Source organism: Copadichromis virginalis, linkage group LG3, assembly GCF_057382275.1.
Source record: "Copadichromis virginalis isolate Kocher_CV1m ecotype Utaka linkage group LG3, C_Virginalis_male_GT1.1, whole genome shotgun sequence".
NCBI lineage: Eukaryota > Metazoa > Chordata > Actinopteri > Cichliformes > Cichlidae > Copadichromis > Copadichromis virginalis.
In genome coordinates this window covers 37,705,617-37,727,009 of record NC_140620.1, presented here as the reverse complement: position 1 = coordinate 37,727,009, position 21,393 = coordinate 37,705,617, and the positions used below count along the sequence as shown (strand labels likewise).

Here is a 21,393-nt window from a genome sequence, read left to right as displayed (position 1 = left end):
TGAGGCAGGCGAAACTTTTATTTTGAAGGTGAACATTAGCTATTGCCTGTTAAGGTAACACTTTTTCAAGTTTTACTACCACTTAGCCAGTAGTTTGCGAGTGAGTGCTGACATGTTGGCGTCCTCCATGCAAACTACAAGCAACCATGGAAATCTGCCAGTGACCAAATCAATGACAAGGTTTTGTTGTAGCTCCTTCTTTGAAACTAATTTCACCTGAAAACAATGTGCAACTTCTTGAAATTAACCAACCCATTGTGGAAAACTAGGGGAAATTATTAGTTTATCCTTGTGCCTGCTGTTTACGTCCCATCCAATATGGCCAATATAACTCTCGAGCAATGTGCAGATCGGAGCCTGCTGTGTCAGCATCAACAGTCAAACCTGCCGCACATTTAATGAAAACTTTTAAGAGTTATTTTAAAGGGTTGAGGTCCAAAGTAATTCACCAATTTTTGTAGTTGTTATAAAGGTGAAAGTTAGCACTAACCTTCACACACAACCCAATAGCTAAGTATGACTGTACCCTGAAGTTTCTGGCAGTTGGCTCAGTTAGCGATATAAAGTGCTTAATATACTTTAGTGTTGGCGGGCGCTCTGTCAGGCAACGATCTCGTTGCCAACTAGACTGTGAGCCTGCCAAGTGAAGGGTAAAGAGGCAGAGAGTGAAAGGGGGAGGGAATGAGGAAGTGTGACAGAGAGCAGAGCGGACACACTCTCACACGACAGAGTCACATATTACATGCTTGGAGTTGTGAAGTACAACAAATACACTCGCAGTGAAAGTATCCATCCTGGATCCCTGTCAGCTGGACAGCTCAGTCATTAAAGATGCAGCACCGTGTTTGCGCGCACAAATAGCAGAACTTTTATCAATCGACTCTCAGGATTTTATCACTGTGTGAGTAAAGGCCCACTGCTCTGAAATGCCATTGGCAAAAAGGATGACATCTCCCGGCTGCTCCTCTGACTCATTTCATATCAAAGGATCAATAAATGCAGTCGCACAGGCACACACAGAGCTAAGCTAATTTACACTGGATTTTTTTGGGTTTGCTGATTCAGTTACAGTGAGGTCAGCCAAGAATAGAATGAAGAATCGTTTAGCTGATTACTTCCAGAGACTCTGTGTTCGTTTGTGTTTTGTTGACTGCAGTGTGCAGTAAATTTCATGTATAGATGCTGCTCTCTGCTACAGTGAGAGGAGCTAATGCTTCCGTCTGCTCTGAGGGAACATAAATGAATGAATGTGTTGTATGAGTGAGTGAATTATGGCTAAACAGCTTGTTAAATACACACGGCTTCACTATTGTTTTTTGCCTCTTGTGTTATTTTTTTACTATGAGCCTCTTTTGATTGTGTTTGCGTTGCCGCTAGCATATAAGCATGTTCCTACTGCTTCTTTGCTTTTGTGTGCTGCTGAGTCTTTGTAGGATTTCTTTTCTTTGTGTGTGACTTTAAGCCTCAGGACAATTTATCCAGATCTGAGTGAGTCACTGGGGGAAAAAAAAAGAAGATATCATGTGTGTGCTGGTTGTGGGAATCCTAACTGGTTTAAGAAGTGGAGAGAACAAGGAGTCTGCATGAAGAAGAAAGTCAGGGAGACAAAAGGAGAGGGGGAATGAATTATAAACAAGTCGGCATCCACAAAGGAAAGCAGGGCAGAATCCTTTATGATACTCTTTTTATAGCTCGCTTTTTACACATGGACCTTTTGACAGTTTGTTAAGCGCTTCTCAAATGTGAAGGCAGAGTCGCTGCAAGTCATGACACAGATGTGGGAATGGTTAGCTTCCCCCGGTTAGACGAGGTGTTTCTCCCACAGAGCTGTGAGAAAAAGCCTCAACAATGTCAGGTTTAATAAGCAGAATGAAGAAATGTGTGCAGGCCTGTACGTTTACCAGAGGCAGCCCTGTATTTCCTGTATATGTGTGGTTGGTTGGTGTGTGTGTATGCTTTGTGTCGACTTCAGCCGACCGTGTTGTGAATCCATCCATTCCTGTTAAATACACACCAAAACACTATATATACACTAACATTGTCTTGTTATGGCAGCAAGTAGCGTGCAGACATCAGTGGCTTGTTTTGGTTATTCACGAGTGCAGATATCGCAATATTGTGAATTTGCCAATGTACTTAATCAGTCCCTTGAGGAAGAAGCTCTTTCAGTCTGGATTTTTTGTGTCTGGTATCTCTTCCCCAAAGCCAAAGTGTCAAAGTTAGCAGCGTAATGTGTGTAGGAGCCCAAAGCTGAGAAAATGTTTGTGGCTCAGTTAATAACTATGTAGTTACACTTCCTGGATGTAAGTTACCCCTTGATGGCAGAACGTTGAGCACAGTCAAAGGAGTGGATGTTACAGATGGGTGTGGCTTTCAGAATTTCAAACACAAAAAAAGTTTTCACCCAGTTTTTACACGCTCAAGTAGATGGATGACCTTTATGTATGTCTTATCTGATCGCTCTTTCATGCGAACAGATTTTATTGTTGCATCACAAGACATGAATTGTGTCCAGGTGGACTTACAGTAAGTCACATGCTGAGGCGTTTTGGTTTATTCCCATCAGCTGTGTTGAATTTGCTCTGAGTGCTCTCAGCTCTCTCTGCTGGAAACTAATGTGAATGACTCCAGGGTTTCATGTATTTTGGTTATGTTTCTATGGAACAACAGACTCAACAGCAGAAATTCTGCCTTGTTTTTACCCTTCTTAAACCTGTCTGGCTTATAACTCGGCCCCTGCGCCACATCATTTTTGTCCTCCACTCTCTTTTTGTGCAGCTTTTCCATCCTGTTCCTGGAAAACACAACAACAATCCAGTGTGACTTTTTAAAATCTTCTGTAAAAAAAACATTTCAGAGAAATTTGCCCTGCCCTGATTTGCATCAGACCGCCTGCTTTGGTTAGAGATCCCGACTCGCAGCTAATTTGTCATGCAAACAGACAATTACAGGACTGGTTTAGGAAAAAGTACCCATAACAAAATGTTCCTATTTTTTCCTGAACTAAGTTGTCCCTATTAAATAAAATGCGGTTAGCACTGTTGCCTCACAGCAAGAAGGTCCTGGGTTTGAATCGGATCATTTAGCCAGTGTCTTTCAGTGTGGAGTTTGGCCCGTGGGAGGAAGCCGGAGCACCTGGAAAGAGCCCACACAGACACATGGAAAGCATGCAAAGACATGCAGTTAGTGGGGTTAAGTTATTTGATAATTATATCAGGTCTGAGTTAGAGTGTGAGTACCTGTCTGTCTCTGTGTTAGCCCTGTACAGAGTGTACCCTGGTCCAGCCGCCCCTCCAACCCTGACATGAATAAGTTGAAGAAAATGACTGAAAGCAAAATTACATAAAATAACTAAAATTAAATAACTGATCCACTCTTTTTTAAAAATCTTTCTTAGATGAATCCCTGCTCCAGATCATTTTTACCCTCAACTCTTTTTGTACAACTTTTCATTGTTTTGTCTTGGTCTCTTCTGCCCCCTGCTGGACAACACAGTCACATCTTATGTGTGAAAAGCAGAACAACAATTCAGGGAAATCGTTTTTTGAATCTGATCCAAAAGCATTTCACAGAAATTCACCCAGCCCTCATTTGTGTCAGGCTGCCTGATTTGGTTAGAGAACATGTGAATGTGAATAACTGATTGCAGGACTGGTTTAGGAAAGCATCTGAACATTTAGGGTGGTGGTGTGACTTGCAGTTAATGTTGCCTTTTATAATCTTAGTATTACAAAGATATTAAACAGGGGAACGGTTGGAAATTAGAAATAACTGTAAAATCTGTGCAGTTCAAGAGTTTCATGCTTTGTGCTGGAACTACACTACATTGTCAAAAGTATTCGCTCACTCGTAACTCACTTCAATGGTCACAGGTGTATAAAGTCAAGCACCTCAGCATGCAGACTGCTTCTACAAACATTGGCACAGGAATGACTCGCTCTCAGGAGCTCAGTGGATTCCAGAGTGGTACCGTGACAGGATGCCACCTGTGCAACAAGTCCAGACATGACACTACTAAATATCCCACAGTGAAATGTTAGTAGGATTATAACAAAGTGTAAGTGACTGGGAGACTGGGAGTGGTTGACTGTGTAAAATCAGAGTGGGGTCAGCGGGTGCTGAGGCACAAAGTGTGCAGACGTCACCAACTTTCTTCAGATCAGTCGCTACAGATCTCCAAACTTCATGTGGCCTTTAAATTAGCTTGAGACGAGAGCACAGAGAGCTTCATAGAGTAGGTTTACATGGCTGAGCAGCTGCGTCAAAGCCTTACATCACAGAGAACAATGCAACGCTTCGGATGCAGTGGTGTAAAGCACGCCACCAGTGGACTGTAGAGCAGTGGACACGTGTTCTCTGTGGAGAATGAAAGAAAGAAGAGAGTGGCAATCTGATGGATGAGTCTGGGAGAACAGCTTGTCTGACTGCTTTGTAGAAAGTTTGTTGTAGCGGGGATTATGGTGTGGGGTTGTTTTGCAAGAGGGCTCAGCCCTTTAGTTCCAGTGAATGGAATACTCTGCGTTGTACTCTCAGTGCTTCAGCATAACAAGACGTTTCGAGATATTTCATGACCCAAAACTTTGAGTGAACAGTTTGGAGCTGAGCCCTTCTTTTTCCAGCATGACTGAGCACCAGTGCACAAACCAATGTCCACGAAGACACGGATGACAGAATGACAAATGACAAACCCGACAGAGCACCTCTGGCATAAATTAGAACAGAGACTGTGAGCCAGGCTTTCTCATCCAACATCAGTGTCTGACTTCACCAATGCACTTCTGTAAGAATGAAAACTCCCATAAACTTAAGCTCGGGGAAAGCCTTCCTAAAAGAATCAAAGCTGTTATAGCCGTAAACGGCGGGCCGACATCAAACCCTGTGGGTTACAAATGGGATGTAACTAGAGTTCATATGCATGTGAACAAGTGAATACTCCTGGTGATGCTGTTCAGTGTAAAAGAAATGAATGAAGGATTAAAATGATCCAGTTGAGTTACCAAAGAAGGCTGTCGTATCACCCAGATAGCTGGAGACAATTTTCTTCCTGTGTTGGTAGTGATAAATTGGAAAGACACATCTGATTGGTCAGGTTTGTCTTTTTTGGTAATCCTATCCTAAATCCTATTTCAGTGAAACTGAGTAATTAGAGATTAATTAGTATTAGTTAGACTTCACAAAGGAGATTATAATAGCGCGATCTGGGATTTGAGAGAGCCATTGGGATTCAGAGGCCAACAAGTAGTACACCAATGCTAATTTATGTCTCTAACCAATTCTCATACAAGCATATTAAAAATGCACGTATAAAGGTGATAAAGAGTTTGAAATTATGGTCTTGAATGTTTTAAAATGGGCCCAGGTTCTCCAGAACTTCAGCAGAACGTTAAACCATCTCTGTATCGCTGTTCTCTGCTCTGTTCTCCACAGTTCTGGCAGTTTGGCGAGTGGGTGGACGTCGTGATTGACGATCGGCTGCCGGCGAGAGATGGGAAGCTTCTGTTTGTCCACTCAAAAGATAGAACTGAGTTTTGGAGCGCTCTGATGGAAAAGGCCTACGCCAAGTAAGAGTGGTACAGGGGACGGCACCTGAGGAAAAAAACTTTAACTTTAGCAAACGCCGATCTTTAATATGTATTATTTTGTCCCTGTAGGGAAAGCAGCCTCTTTCATATTCTTCTTATGCTTCAAATAAATAAGAGAATCTGTGCATCCAATGATTAGATATGTTTTATTGAATGCGTCAGATCTCTGTCTGACTTGATTCTACTCAGTCATGAGTTAAGACACCAAACTTGGCATAAAGGTGCAACTTATGGCCCTGAAGTGTCTTTAGCATGTCAAATATTGTTACGTCATCATGTTACCTAGCAACCACCTACCAAGAGGCCCTTATGATGCAGCAAGCGTTGTATCTTACAAATTTTATGACAATACCATGTCATTTATATTCACAAAAAATGGTTAGGATGTCATGATGTTGCATAGCAACCACCTAACAACAGTCTAAAAACACAGACCTAACAATACTGCAGCGTGAGCATGTAAGAAAGATGCAAAAAGATTGTAAAATGTGTTACAAGTAGCTGAATGATAAGTTGTAATCACCTGTAAATTATGGATTGATCCAAATTCTGTGTGTTAACCTATGTTGTCTGCACTTGGACATGTTATGGTTTCACTTTTATCTATTTTTCTTACACTGTCATTGAGCCTTTCTGCTGTTTGCAGCCTGCGTTTACACTCAGTCAATTCTGATGCATTCTCGAAAGAACAAATGTTCCCTCGTATTTCCTTTAGTTTGTTTGTTTATGCTAACCTTACAGTGATGCACACATGACATGAAGTTGTGTCTGCTCAGGTTTTAGTTCAAAACACAATCTGATCACAATTGAGGTCAGTTTTCATTAATTGTCCCCGGCACTTCAGAAATGAGTGTTTCTGGTGCCAAAAAACTTGTGGCCGGCATGATTGAGAAATACTTGAAGCTCTTAAAGAGGGCCTGAAGAAACACAGCTGCTTGAGTGGACAGCTGTGGCCCCGGTTGTAAATTTTGGCTGGCTGTGTAGGAGAAACTCATCATTGTTCCTATAAGTTTACGGCTTCTGAGTTAAGAGAGCTTCCTGGATGAGTGTGACGTAAAAGTAAGATTACACATGTTCCTGTGCAGCCATATATGGTATTTTAGCACATTGTTAAGCAGTGACACTTTAAAATATAGAAATAAGTTTCTGCATATATTAGGGTTTAATCCTCAACTCTAATATTAAACTATGCAGTATATTTATTTATTTTGTAGCGGGACTCCATTTAATTTCTATTTCTCTGTGACGCAGGTTGAATGGCTGTTATGAGGCTCTGTCAGGCGGCAGCACATGTGAGGGTTTTGAAGACTTTACTGGAGGTGTGACGGAGATGTATGATCTGAACAAAGCCCCCTCGGACCTCTTCAGCATCATCCGCAGAGCTGTTGAAAGAGGATCACTTCTCGGCTGCTCGATTGACGTCAGTACTGCAACATTCATTATTGTTACTTTTATTTTACCAGGAACTCCCACTGGGATCAAACTCTTTTACTCTTTTCAACACCAAATACAAAATGCACAACATAATACAAAGTATAAATGATGACGCTAAACAATAAAACATAAAGTTGCTTATGAAAAGAAACATCCACAAGTCTCCTTCACTGCGTTCCTTAGTATCCTTTTAAATTCACTGGTAGATGAAGGCATGTTTTTATATTATATTCATGTAAATTATTCCAAGTCCAAGGTTCATAGTAAGAAAATGCTTTTTTTTTTTTTTTTACTTTAACAACAATCCTTACATAAATTTACTGTCACACATTCCAGTTTCCTCCAGTGTACAATTCATTTTATAATATGAGAGATTTTGCTATATCTCTTACAGTTCAGAGACCAGCAGCTAAAAGTCAGAAAAGTCTTCTCCTCAGTATCACCACTGGGGCTCAGGAGGGTCCTGTAAACAAAGCCCGTGTATGGAAAACCAGGAGGGCGCAGTGAGGACAGGGAAAGGTCTGGAGCTGGCAGGAAGTCAGTGCAACTGTCAAGGACACTTTAGCAAAGCTTGTGTTTGCAGACAGGGAGGACTGAACTTCTGTAATCAGTTCAGGCCTCCCTGTTTAGGCCTCCCTGTTTCACTTGGGTCCAAAGAGCAAAATTAAAAAGGAAATGCGTTTTCTCTTCCAGAGATGATGAAATTGTAAATGATTGACACGAACAGGAACGAATAAACAGAGTCTGTTTGTGCTTCTGTGCTTAGGTTTAAATGACACAGGAAAAATCTTCTATATTTACCCTGTAGATTTATTCTTTGAGATTTTTGCTTTTAATGAATGTGCCATGCTGTGAGAGTGACTGCTAATTATATCGTTTGATTTCACCGACCTGCAAAAGTACGCGCGTACATCTCCTGTCTTTGTTACCGTCATTCTGATTGTCTTCATCCATGGTAAAGAGTCACCTTTTTACAAAGCTGTGATTGCAGCCATTCCTCATATGAACGATCATGAAACTGACCTCGCAGCCCCACAGTTGTTAGTCAGTGGTGCCAGTTTGGGTCATTATGCAAATGTGCCGTTTAAGGTCGGGGAAACCTGCAGTCAGCTGAAACTAAAGAAGCCACACGGATGAGTGAAAACGCCACGTCCAGATGAGCAGAGTCAACTTTCACTTGTGTGAATTATAGACGTCACAAACCCCTGGTTAACTCTGTTTAACTCTTTTTGTTGTGTTGCCTCATTCTCAGATCACCAGTGCAAATGATATGGAGGCCGTCACCTTCAAAAAGCTGGTGAAGGGACATGCCTACTCCCTGACTGGTGTGGAAGAGGTGAGGTCTACAAAAATTATTTAACACAACATAAAACTCCTTTCAGATTTTCAGTATTTTGAAACTGGGTATTGATCAGGTTTGGTATCGATACTAGTGATATTCAGACTGCTCAGCTCTGCTGTTTACTGCATCGTAGAGACGTATATACATCTATGCACATCACACAAACAACTATAACTAAAGAAAGCAGGCTTAGGCAGTGTGTGTTTATTTTCTGTATTTAATGCATCTGTTTGACATTTGTTTAACCAACGAGAGGCAGCGCATTTATTTTGCACGGGCAAAACAGATTCCTCATGTTTGCTTTCCCTTTACCCTTCACCCATACGTACAGCATATTATAAAGAAATGTAAATGAAATTGTGTTGAATTTGTTCTCTTTGGCTTTTGTTTTGGGCACAGCACAAGCGTCCTTTGCAGTACGGAAAAACATTGGAGTTACACCGTTAATACAAAATCAGACATTGCACTTGACTTCTGTCATGTTACCCAAGTCACACAAATGTGCGCAGGATACTAAAAAGAAGAACAAGTGAAGCAGATGGAAAACATGAATGTGTGTGTGTGTGTTTCTTTGCATGTAGGTGTCGTACAGAGGAAACATGACAAAGCTGGTTCGCATCAGGAACCCCTGGGGAGAAGTGGAATGGACCGGAGCCTGGAGTGATGAGTATGATTTCTTTATTTTGTTCTATGCAATTAAGAATCACCAAGTTTTCCTTTGAGCCTGGATGGCACTGAAAGGAATTTTCCAGCTGTTTTACTGGGTCCAGGACTTCAGTTTAATCATTTTTTATTTATTTATTTATTTATTTATTTTAAACTTTCAGCGCCAGAGAGTGGGACTCTATTGATCCGTCTGCCAGAAGTCGTCTCCAAAACCGCAGCGAGGATGGTGAATTCTGGTGAGTGTATGCGAGTGTTTTGCGCGTGAAACATTTGAGACTTGTCACTGGAGTGGCGGGTCTAATGTGGATTGTCTGTCCATCCAGAAGTAAAGTGCTGGGCAAAAGTCTCAAACCAGTCCTCATGTCTTCAAATTTTGCCAGGAAAATGGGAAATGGGTTGACTGATTTATTGAAATATGTGCTAACATGCTTGGAAATACTTACAATGGGGGAAAAAAACATCTCAAATTTTCCCCCAAATCCTTCAGGATATACTACGCAGCTAAAACATGGCAAGTCTTCAGCTCATAAGGTGCAAAAATATAATTTTGTGCTGTCAGACAGTGATATACTTGAGATGTTTTATAGATTCATTAAAGAAATGGGAACAATTTGGTTTTTTTTGTGACAGTCTCTTATGTCTAGACATAACACTGAGTCATCCCTTACACGCCTTTTTAAAGCTTAAATGATTTCGAGGTCAGTGTTAAGTGTCTTAATATTCCTCTGAAAAATAATCCAGTACAAGGGCTGAACTGAGAATGAAGAAGCCCATTGAAACACCTGCAGAGAGCCAGGAGAGCTAATGCTCACTTTAATGATGACAAAGTCTTCCTCTTTGGAAGCAAACTATAAAGAAATGAGGGGTGACTCAAGACTTTTGCACAGTACTGAAGTTGTTTGAATTGTCTGTTTTTCTTCAGCACTGAAACGAGGTTCCATCTTTGGACTTAATGATTGAAAACTAACGATAAAATCGAATCTTCCAGGATGTCATATACTGATTTTCTGCGTGAGTTCTCTCGTCTGGAGATCTGCAACCTGACGGCGGACGCCCTGCAGAACAGCCAGATGAAGAAATGGAGCTCCTCACTTTTTCAGGGGGAGTGGAGGAGAGGCAGCACAGCCGGAGGCTGCAGGAACTACCCAGGTAAGATTAGTGGTGCAAGTGAGAAGAAGGGGAAATCGCAGGGTAGGACATGGACAGTTGTTGCATCTCACCAGACTCGTGTCTCGTGGTGTTTTAATTCTGCTTAATACAATTTTTACTTCAGGAATTTTTGTAATCAAAAAAGGCAAGTTGGAAGATTGAGTGAGGAAGGGATTGGGTTAACTTCCTGAAGGAATGTGAACCAGTGACTTCTATTTAAGCAATGAAACAATGTATTGTCTTTTAAAAGGTTTTGGAGATTCTCTACCAGGACATGCAGAAAATGGGACTGTTTTCAGGATTTACTGCAGTATAAATAGGTGTTAAGGGTTATGTGGTTATTGTCTCTTCACATGTGATGTATCTTGTTAATTTGTTTTTAATTGTGATTATCTTTCACAGAAATGTCATTCAGTGTTTAATAAGACAGAGCAGGCTGTACATTAGCTCACTTTGTTCCTTGTTACTCAACATCAGTTTATAGCCTGAAAAGGAAACACTTTAACTTTTTCATCTTTTGTCTCCAGCAAGTTTTTGGCTGAATCCTCAGTTCAAGATCATGCTGCAGAACCCAGACATGCAGGGCAATCCAGACTGCAGCTTTGTGGTTGCCCTCATGCAAAAGGACCGCAGGAAGAAACGGCGAGAGGGCCAAGACATGGAGACCATCGGTTTTGCTCTGTACGAGGTTAGCAAAAAAAGTAGATTTCTTTCTTTCTTTTTTACAACACTGATTATAATCATGTTCCATCTCTGCTATCTTTGCAGGTTCCAGATGAGGTATGAGGTTTTTCTACTTTCCATGTATATGTATGTATGTATATATATATATATATATATATATATATATATATATATATATATATATATATATATATATATATATATATATATATATATATATATATATATATATATATATATATATATATATATATATATATAAATAAAAAACAGAGAATAGAATAAAAACATAATGCTACCTCTGTTAATGGCCCTCTCAGTTCAAGGGGAGTTCAGGGGTCCACCTGAAGCGAGACTTTTTCCTCTCTCATGCCTCCAGCGCTCGATCAGAAACCTTCATCAACTTGAGGGAGGTTAGCTCACGTTTGAAGCTGCCGAAAGGGGAGTACATAATCGTCCCCTCCACCTTTGAGCCAAACAAAGACGGCGACTTCATCCTCAGGGTGTTCTCTGAGAAGCCTGCAGGCTCTGAGTAAGTAGCCACCGGCTTGCAGGAAGTGTAGAAGACATGTTTGCTGTGACAGTCATGTTGGGATTTAGACTGTATATACAGCATTATATACAAAAAAGGTTTCACAACGCCTTATAAGTTCACAAGACAGGCCTATTAACTTCATTAGTGATGACGCATCTGGAATTGCCTTCCCAAAGCCCCAACCTCGACCTTATTCAAAACTCTCAGTTTAAAGAAACTCCGCCAAGAGGAGTTGCCTAATATCCAGCCAGGATTATGCCAGAAGCTTGGTTAAGGTCAAGCTTGCTAAGGGAAATTATTGGTGATGTATGTGTGACTATTACAGGCTGTACATATACTTTCGGTATATGTACAGGCTAAAATTATTGCATCCAATTTTTGTTTATATAAATATAATGCTAGTGTATGTCTGTGAAGGTTCTCAGTCATCCAGGTCATCGTAGTCTAAGGAGCTTGGAAAGAAAAGCGTCTGGACTTCTTTAAGTTGCTTGAAGACGTTTCACCTCTCATCCGAGAAGCTTCTTCAGTTCTAAGGTCAAATGGTGGAGAGTCCCAGATTTAAACAAAGTGGGAGTTTCCCCCCACAGAGGGACAAAGGACCCCTGATGATCCTCTACCTAATCACATGAGCCGAGGTGTGAAAATGGGTATGGGTCACAATCAGCTTGGGTTTACGTCCACTGTGGGCGACCATCTTTGAACAGAGGCGGTGGTTTACAACACCAACTGTCTGCCATCTATAATCCAGTTTGTAGATGTAGAGGTCTGGGCATTCCTCGCTGCACTGTACAGCATACACCACATTGTTAAGTTTGTGTTTTGGAGTTTTGTCTTTCGGGTGAACCAGTTTCTGTCTGAGCGTGTTGCTGGGTCTGAAATGCACCGGGATGTCATGCTTGGAGAAAACCCTCCTGAGTTTTTCTGATACACCGGCTACATAGGGGATGACGATGTTGTTGCGTCTGTCCTCCCTCGCTGGTGTCTGGTCTTCTTTTCTGTGCCTCTTTGCTGACTTTAAGAACGCCCATTTAGGATAGCCGCACGTTTTGAGTGCTTCCTTTAGATGTGGGTGTTCCTTCTTTTTCCCTTCAGGCTTAGAGGGAACATGTTCAGCCCGGTGGTGTAGGGTCCTGATTACTCTAAGTTTGTGTTCCAGAAGGTGATGGGAGTCAAAGAGGAAGTACTGGTCCGTGTGTGTGGGCTTCCGGTAAGCTTCGATGTTGAGGTTGCCCTTCTCTTCAATGTGCACAGCGCAGTCCAGGAAAGGCAAACAGTTATCCTTTGTGTCTTCCCTAGTGAACTTGATGTTTTTATCCACAGCGTTAATGTGCGCAGTGAAGGATTCCACTTCACTCCAGTGCATTTCAGACCCAGCAACACACTCTGACAGAAACTGGTTCATCCCAAAGACAAAACTCCAAAACACAAACTTAACAATGTGGTGTATGCTGTACAGTGCAGCGAGGAATGCCCAGACCTCTACATTGGAGAGACCAAACAGCCACTTCACAAGCGCATGGCACAACACAGAAGAGCCACCTCCACAGGACAAGACTCAGCAGTCCATCTGCATCTTAAGGATAAAGGACACTCTTTGGAGGATGCCAATGTTCACATTTTGGACAGAGAGGACAGATGGTTTGAAAGAGGAGTGAAAGAAGCCATCTATGTCCACTGTGAGCGACCATCTTTGAACAGAGGCGGGGGTTTACGACACCAACTCTCCGCCATCTATAATCCAGTTTTGAGATCCCTTCCCAGACGTCTTAACGCCCACTCACATCCTGGGCCATCTGACCTCAGGAAATCACATGATAGGGTGGGGCCAGGTTTCACAATGAGCTCACCGAAACCCTGGCTGATTGTGACCCACACCCATTTTCACACCTCGGCTCATGTCAAAGTCAACTTTATTTGTCAATTCTGCCACATGTACAGGACATACAGAGAATAGAAATTTTGTTACTCTCAAACCCTAGATGAAATAGCAAATGAACATTTAAATATAAGAGAGTGATTAAAAAATGCAAATAAAATAAATTAAAAAGTAAAAATTTAAATAAATACAATACAATTTAACAAGAAAGCTATGCAATATACAATATTCAGGTAAGGGTGAATGATGTGATTAGGTAGAGGATCATCAGGGGTCCTTTGTCCCTCTGTGGGGGGAAACTCCCACGGGGTTTAAATCTGGGACTCTCCACCATTTGACCTTAGAACTGAAGAAGCTTCTCGGATGAGAGGTGAAACGTCTTCATGCAACTTAAACAAGTCCAGACGCTTTTCTTTCCAAGCTCCTTAGACAATGCTAGTGTATAGGTACTCAAAAGCTAAACATACATGTGCTAACATCCTGTCAAAAGGGAGTTCACATGATAATTGTGTTTTTCTCTGTACGTATTAGTGTAGTGTCTACCTTACAATAAGGAGCATCTTGATGAAATTGTTGTTGTGATTGGGAACTATATAAACAAAACTGAAACTGAAGTCTAAATCTGACTTCAGCTGTTGTCTTGTTTCTCCATCAGGGAGCTCGATGATGAAGTTAAAGCAGATATTCCAGCAGAGGTGAGAAGAAGTGACCCCATGTGACCACATCTGGCCATATTGTGCGAAAGGAGGTGGGGAAAAAAGCGTGTAGTGAACACATCTGTTTTTTGTGTTTCAGGTTCAGCTACATGAGAGTCAGATTGACCCAAGCTTCAAGAATCTCTTCAGGCAGCTGGCAGGAGCAGTAAGCACGCTCTCAAAACTTGTAGGAGATAGCAATAGTAGTCCAAGGCACCTGCGCAGTCACATTTAATATAACGCACATCTGTTTGTGCCCACAGGACATGGAGATCAGTGTCACAGAGCTGCAAACCATATTAAACAGGATCATCAGCAAACGTAAAGCACTGCCATTATGAAATGTTTCTAACATAGTTTAGACTTCAATATTTAAAACAGACGTGTATTCTTCCCTCTTTTCACTTCACTTCCTGCCGTCCACAGATAAAGACCTGAAGACAGATGGCTTCTCACAAGAAGCTTGTCGCAGCATGATTAACCTCATGGATGTATCCTTGATGTGAAGTTGAAATATCTGCTTCCTGTTTCTTTTGTTTCTGGATCTCGTCATGTTAATGTCTCTCTGACCACGAAATGTTCCTTAGCGTCTTCACTCAGACTGATGGCACTGGGAAGTTGGGCCTGACAGAGTTTCACGTACTCTGGGAAAAGATTAAACGATACCTGGTGAGAGTTAAATTGCATGACTGAGTTAACAGTGAATAGCTGGTGCACTGGTGTTTCCATTTTGTTATTTGATTCAAACTGGTGGTCTCTTGTCCCCCCCTCCCCGTATCTAGACTGTATTCAGGCAGTTTGACGTGGACAAATCGGGCACCATGAGCTCCTACGAGATGAGAATGGCTCTTGAATCTGCAGGTATTATTTTTTTTATATTAAAGTGCAAAAAAAAAAAAAATCACAAAAGCACTTTTAAGTCCCAGCAGTATATGCAGAAAGCATTTTTTCTGAGTTGTAGGTGGAGCACCTTCGCTGACATTTTTTCACATTGTTGTATGAGTTTTCTTGCTTTTGCTTCCTTCAGGTTTCAAGTTGACTAACCACCTGTTCCAGCTGATCATCCTGCGATACACAGAGGCAGACATGGCTGTCGACTTTGACAACTTTGTCACCTGTTTGGTCAGACTGGAGACAATGTTCAGTGAGTGACACTATTGCAGTTTTTCACTGGTTCACAAGGGACAGTCTAACTGCTTGTGCAACTTGATCCTGCTTTGCTGTAAAAAAAAAAAACCCAAACATACAGTGAATGGCTGCAAAGCTTAACAGAAGCTAAAATACTTCTGTTCTGAGTCAAATGATCTTTTTTGTTTCTCTTACTGCAGAAACCTTTAAGAACCTGGACACTGATGGAGACGGTCAGATATCTCTAAACTTCGTCCAGGTATAAATTCCCATCACAAATGCTGTTGTATAAACAAAAGCTTGAGCTTTTTTTTATAAGGATTCATCCACATCTGTGCTGAAACAGCTTGTTTTTCTCCATTCACTCTCTGTGATTTATTAAGAGTTTTCATTCATTAATCCCAACACTCTCTTTGTTCTGCAGTGGATCACCCTGACCATGTTTGCCTAAAGATGAGTGGACTCCTCTGTAAATTTTGCACTGCAGCTCTTGGTCTGTTATGTGGTTTCAGAAGTGCCTTTTTCCCTTCAGTTCTTCCTCACCCTCTATGCTGCACATTGCTGAGGTCCTCTGATGCTTAAAAACCTGTAAAATCTTGATTACAGTGCCTGTACTGAAAATGTGTCGCCTGTCTCGCCAACTGAAAGACGCCCGCTTCTCCACTTCGGTCAACTCTGTGATAAAACTGGCTACTCTGGGGTCTGAAAGAAAACACCTGATTAAATCTGAGGGTGTGGAGACATACTTGTATTTTTCTTTTCTTTTTTTAACTGGACCAGAACTTGTTAACGTACAAAATTTAGTTTACAAGCTAGCTTTACCTTTTCGTAAAGTTAACTGTGTAGGCTACATGCTAAAGCTAGCTTTATAGAAAGTTACTAAACACATGATGAAGTGCCAAAATTGTATGTCACTCAAAGCCCACAGAAGCTTTACAGTGTATTTTACTAAGGTAACTATGACATGATACCAAAGCCAAAGTAGTGTTTATATGTTACATTACCAAGTGTAATGTCTTAAATGTGACATGGTCCAGGCCTACGTTGTTTTGCTAGCATTACACAATTTGAAACATTAAGCAGACATAAGGCTGATACAGCGTTACCCCGACCAGATTTTGTTTGTAGGGTTTCTTGCCATCAACTTTAAAAATTAAAATAAATTATGTGAAGTTATTTATTTGCTCAATTACATTGAAGAAGAATGTAATCTCACAATCAGCTAGTTGTTGTGTTTTTGGGGTTTCAATCACGTGTTGCCAACAGGGAAATTTCAGGATGCCCTTCACTGGACAAACTTACGCAACATCACAGTCATAAGATGGTTGAAGGGTGCTTTTAAAAATTTTCATTGTCTGTCTTTATAAATGCTGATAACGATAGACTGGCAAGTAGTTGTTATCAGTCGATAATATTGGCCCACAGATAAATTGGTTGGGTTTTTAATAATTCTGATATAGTATGAATGTGGTTATTAATACATTAGCCAGACTTCCATCTTTAGTATAGCTTGTTTGTTATTTTCTAATCACTTCACTCTAACTTAATAACGTTATAATTAAATATTTACCACCTAATCTTCAGGGGTTTTTCCGCCCCTTTGACGTGAGAGAGGTTTGACTCCATTTGTGTTTGAGCTTTGTTGCATGTTGGGGTTTCGGTAGCATCCATAAATACCTCTGTGGCCAAATTCAAATGGCGACTGCTTAAATCAGCTGCTTACATTTGAAGACAATCTTTAGAAAACCCAGTGCTGGATGCAGTCGAAGTGGAGAGTTGCTTAGTGTGCTGGCTGGCATAGATGACTGTGCATTATAAATCTATTAGTAGTTTGTACTGTAGCATCACTGCTGGCCTCTTACATCCTGTGCCAAACTTTGCTTTCACCTCAGCATAAAGGGCCCGTTCAGATTTTGCAGAGACAATGGTGAGGTGCTGGATCATTGTGAATGTTTTCTTCTAATATATACAAGCTTATCTTTATGCATGGCTCTGTTTTTGTTTTATAAAGTATGAAATAAACTGGACTTTAAAGTGGTAATAAAAAGGGATGTGTCAACGCTGTTTGAGTCTTCCCTTTTGAAGGGAGCAATATGTCAAAGTTTCGGGTAAGGGTAAACGGGGATGGGTGGATATGTTTGTATGCATGCTGTGTGAAATGTGATATATTGTATGACTGTCTCATTTCTGTCCCGTCAGGAAAGCAAGAGTTTTATCCGAGGTATTTCAGAGTTACACGATGCTGTCTGGAGCATCTACATGTAATGTGCCACAGTTTTTAAATGACAGTTTCTTTTGTTCTGCCAAAAACTTACAAATTTTTGCCTTTTTTTATTTTTAAGCACTTTTCTTTGAGAAGTACTGCCAAACCCTCACGTTTTTAAGATACTCTGACATTCTTGTCTTCTTTAATGTTAAGTGATGTTTGTGTAAAACTGTGTAATGTTTACAGTAATAACTTTTTTTGGGTCCCTTTGTGAACCAAACCCTTCATTATGCAATGCGCTGGTTTACTGTGTAGCTTTCTCTATATCACTTCTTTTATATAAACTTGGGAAATAAACATGGAGAGGTTTTGAGTTAATGTCTAAGTTTTATTGGTCTTGCACAGTCCACAGAAAAAAAAAGGCTGCAAATAAAACTGTGGAAATGGGTGTGATCATGATAGGGGGGAAATACACAAACTTGATATAGTAATAAATAGTACATTTAACAATAACATCCCACAAAAACAGGTACACTCAAATACATTACATACAATATAAGTTCAGTTAATGTACACATCTTTACAACCTTATAAAATTAAGACTTTTACAGCAGATTTTGGCTCTTTTTAAGTTAAATTGCAGACATTTACAAAGGGGATTCTATATTGTAAGATAAGGGAAAAAAATAACACTTTGTTTAAAATTATATAAAAAGAACTGAACAACTTTCTTCTGGAGCTGCTCAGCAGGGGAATGTGTAACCTTTTGTGCACAGTGACATGAAATACGAGAACAGTTGAGTACGTTTTCAAAGATTCTGTGTCTGTGTGTCCAAGTGAGATTCTTCAGGTAACTATAATGCTTTCACCATTTGACCTCAGGCTAAAATCAGCTCAACTGAGTGGGATTTTCTTCAATGTAGAACATGACCACATAAAATATCCCAGAGGCCTAAACACGGCTGTTAGTCTCTTAGGCCGTCGTTGTTGTGCACAATTTTGGTCACCATGGTGGAAACGAGCCTCTCCAGCTGCGCCGCCCGCTGCCTGCCCACCTGGAGGACCTCCTCGTGATTGGCCCTCTCTTCGCTGTCGTAGTTCATCACAACCTGGTTGGTGATCAGGGAGAGGGCGAAGACACGCATGCCACAGTGCCGAGCGACGATCACCTCATGGGCTGTGCTCATGCCTGGACAGGAAAAGATCGAGACAAATATAAACAACTCTAATAGAAAGAATAGAGTAGCCATAAACCAGCCAGTACACACAAGAAAGGATGTAAAAATGCAAATAACACAAAAGAGATGTTTTCCTTGTTTCTAATTGGCTTGGGAACTATGTCCTGTAATGTTGAGAAGCCTGGGATTTATAGTGTTATCAAAAGAAGAAGAACTGCAGATCTAATACTGCTGAAACCAACTTCGCTTAAGCTAATTTAGAGGCTTCTAATAAGTTTTACTGCTTTAATTTCATGAGAAGTCTCAGTATGCATGCATACAAAGAAGACTCACTTCAGGAAACTTAAATTTATGTTTTTCACGTGTTTTTGCTCCTCAAAGGTAAAGCTTCAAGTTGAGGTTTGGGCAGCCCGGGGCAAATCACACGTTTTCAAAGTCACTGCAGCAAAAGGACTTCAAGCATTTCTACTGAACTGTCATTTCTTGGAATAAAATTAAAAACAGCATGATGGCATTTGATACAGTGCTCTTTTGATAAACTCCACGTGCTTTGTGGGCATCAACTTGATGATTAGGTTAATATCAGACAGGACGCTGTGGCTGGTTTTTGTGGTACCACGTGGTTTGAATTGATCAAGTCCTGTTATCGCCATCAGCTGATAAATCTAATTGATAGTCCTTGTTATTGTGCTATTCTTAGTTAGTGTATTGTCTGTCTCTGTTAATGTTTGTTTATAATGGAGCACTGTAACGAAAAATAATTTCCCCTAGGGATCAATAAAGTATTCTGATTCTGATTGACACGTCTTAAAAATCCAGATGTGTAGATTCTGATCTGATTAAAGTTTTGGGACTTTACATTCATTCGTTACATTTACTCAGATCAACAAAACAATCAGCTCACCGACAGCATCAGCGCCAAGTCTATGCAGCATGCGACCCTCTGCGATTGTCTCAAATGTTGGCCCGCCCAGCACACAGTACACTCCCTCCTTTAGGAAATCTCCATAGCCCAGATCCTGTCCCACGTCCATGGCCAGCTGCTGCAGCTCTCTGTCGTATGCATCGGACATGCATTGGAAACGTACGCCAAACCTGACAGACGAAGGAAGACAGGAAGAAGATTAGGTTAAGCTTATAGGAGGTTTAAATGTCTGCTTTTTATGGCTGTACGAGAACACGTCTCACCGCTCATCGTTGGGTCCATTCAGAGGATTGATGCCAGCAAAGCCGGGCAGGTTGAGGTGGTCTTTGATGATCATGATGTCTCCCATTTTAAAGTCATGGTTGAGGCCTCCAGCTGCATTGGTCAGCATCACCGTCTCAACACCGAGCATCTTGAAGATGCGCATAGGCAATGTAATCTGGAAAAAAGAACATCACAGAATATAAATGAATAATATTTTGGGGGGATCTTGCTGAAAATTACGGGATATTTTTTTTGCAAACACACACATACCTTCTGTATTGAGTAGCCCTCATACAGGTGGAAACGTCCCTGCATGCAAACGCACGGCCTTCCTTTTAAGTGTCCAAACACCAGCTTCCCGGCATGTCCGTGCACTGTGGGAATTCAAAAATATAACAGTGAACATCAGCAGGAGCTGCTCAGCTGATGTGGAGTCACCATGGTAAAGTGTCGGTGTAGTAGGTGTAGCTCACCTGTGCTCTGCGGAAAGTTGGGGATGTCTTTGTAGTTGAAGGCCACCTGGTCCTTTAACAGGTCAGCGAGCCCTCCGAGCCCTGAGCCGCACACAATGCCCACAGTGGGTCGGGTGTCTGTCTGGGCGAGCAGCCAATCAGCAGTGGCCTTGCATTCCTCGTAGCTGTAGCTGGATGACATTAACAAAAGGGCAGAGGTCAGGCAGATCACCGTGACAGTCCAGCACACATGAACACGCTAATTTTATGGCTTGATATGATGCAGAAGCACATTTTTATGAATTTGGTTCACACAGGAAGATCGAAAGTAACCATGGTGACCAAAAATGTGACCTTCACTTCACAAGTCCAATATCAATTTTATTGACTGATTTTTACAACATTAGAACATTTCAAACTCTTTACTTCCACTCAATTGTGAAACGCGCTTCATTATGTAATTAGACGCGTCACTCCTCTTGGAATGAATCATTTCTCGACACTCCACCGCGAACAAGAGCGCATGCGCATATTATTTTTTGCATCCCCTCAGTCCAGTCTATTTTTTCACGCTATCCAAAGCCGGCCGTGAAAGAGCCACGTGCTGAGCAACACTGAACGAGAAAAAGTAATTAAAATATTAGAAATCTACTCACCAGCTGTTTTCCTCTGGAAACATTTCGGAAGATAAATGAAGCGTCTGAGAATGTAAGAAAAAAAAATGTAGGTGTAAATACAGACTTAAAGTTTTAAGTCTGAAAATAAAAAAAGTTTTTAAGGCGTATAAAAATATCAAAGAGAAGGTGGAAGAAGTCTTCTGTTGAGTTCTTCTTCTCTTTTAGAGTCCCGTGAAGTATTCAGCTCCTCTCTCTCACTTCTGTGGAAAGAGGGGCAGCTGCAGACTTTATCATAGGACCGGTGACTCCCCCCTCCCGGCCCCTCCTCTGCTGACGCATGTACCTGCTGCAGTTTCATTGGCTGAGCGGACACACCTTCAGACCGGTATGCCACAGAGAAATACACACCCACGGAACATCCTGTACTACAGGTGGAGCTGGATATAAGAGTTTTCACGACATTTCCCACTCCAGCCCACTCATAACTTTTCATGTTATGTTCACATAAACAATCTATGATGTTTCGAGATCCACTGATCCAAGTAATTCTATTTATAAGTTAAAGTATCCATTCAGTCTTTATCGATCTGTGTCTTTGTTACTCTCACCGATTAAAAACAAAAGATGTTGTGGTTTCGGACACACAGCGTGTTTTTGAAC

The 21,393-nt window shown here is 41.1% G+C and overlaps 2 protein-coding genes across 4 annotated transcripts in view; one reads left to right on the top strand and one right to left on the bottom strand.

Moving 5' to 3' along the window:
* The window catches only part of capn1 (calpain 1), a 34,043-nt gene extending 16,373 nt beyond the window's left edge, over window positions 1-17,670 (top strand). For all 3 annotated transcript variants that reach the window (XM_085450952.1, XM_085450950.1, XM_085450951.1), the window contains exons 5-22: window positions 5,428-5,561; window positions 6,834-7,002; window positions 8,269-8,352; window positions 8,940-9,025; window positions 9,186-9,260; window positions 10,013-10,173; window positions 10,701-10,861; window positions 10,942-10,953; window positions 11,178-11,389; window positions 13,924-13,963; window positions 14,064-14,129; window positions 14,227-14,284; window positions 14,390-14,454; window positions 14,564-14,632; window positions 14,746-14,824; window positions 14,991-15,107; window positions 15,292-15,350; window positions 15,516-17,670. In XM_085450952.1, coding sequence (XP_085307078.1) covers window positions 5,428-5,561; window positions 6,834-7,002; window positions 8,269-8,352; window positions 8,940-9,025; window positions 9,186-9,260; window positions 10,013-10,173; window positions 10,701-10,861; window positions 10,942-10,953; window positions 11,178-11,389; window positions 13,924-13,963; window positions 14,064-14,129; window positions 14,227-14,284; window positions 14,390-14,454; window positions 14,564-14,632; window positions 14,746-14,824; window positions 14,991-15,107; window positions 15,292-15,350; window positions 15,516-15,542 — 1,674 coding nt within the window. In that variant the 3' untranslated portion in view covers window positions 15,543-17,670. The remainder of the gene's footprint in view (window positions 1-5,427; window positions 5,562-6,833; window positions 7,003-8,268; window positions 8,353-8,939; window positions 9,026-9,185; window positions 9,261-10,012; window positions 10,174-10,700; window positions 10,862-10,941; window positions 10,954-11,177; window positions 11,390-13,923; window positions 13,964-14,063; window positions 14,130-14,226; window positions 14,285-14,389; window positions 14,455-14,563; window positions 14,633-14,745; window positions 14,825-14,990; window positions 15,108-15,291; window positions 15,351-15,515) is intronic.
* Window position 17,671: 1 nt separating this feature from the next.
* Window positions 17,672-21,010, bottom strand: pnp5a (purine nucleoside phosphorylase 5a). Its single transcript, XM_085450954.1, has 6 exons — window positions 20,773-21,010; window positions 20,138-20,307; window positions 19,935-20,038; window positions 19,664-19,839; window positions 19,380-19,570; window positions 17,672-18,486 (listed from the first exon to the last, which is right to left on the bottom strand). Exons 1-6 carry the CDS (start codon window positions 20,793-20,795, stop codon window positions 18,263-18,265), a joined length of 888 nt encoding a protein of 295 aa, XP_085307080.1. The 5' UTR covers window positions 20,796-21,010; the 3' UTR covers window positions 17,672-18,262.
* Between the last annotated feature and the right edge of the window lie 383 nt (window positions 21,011-21,393).

Excerpts from the sequence above, each read along its gene's own strand:
- pnp5a (XM_085450954.1), bottom strand. The coding sequence starts at position 20,795 with ATGTTTCCAGAGGAAAACAGCTG. Across the intron at positions 20,308-20,772 it reads TTTCCAGAGGAAAACAGCTG|CTACAGCTACGAGGAATGCA; the intron begins GTGAGTAGATTT and ends AATGTCATCCAG. Across the intron at positions 18,487-19,379 it reads ACTTGGCGCTGATGCTGTCG|GCATGAGCACAGCCCATGAG; the intron begins GTGAGCTGATTG and ends TTTCCTGTCCAG.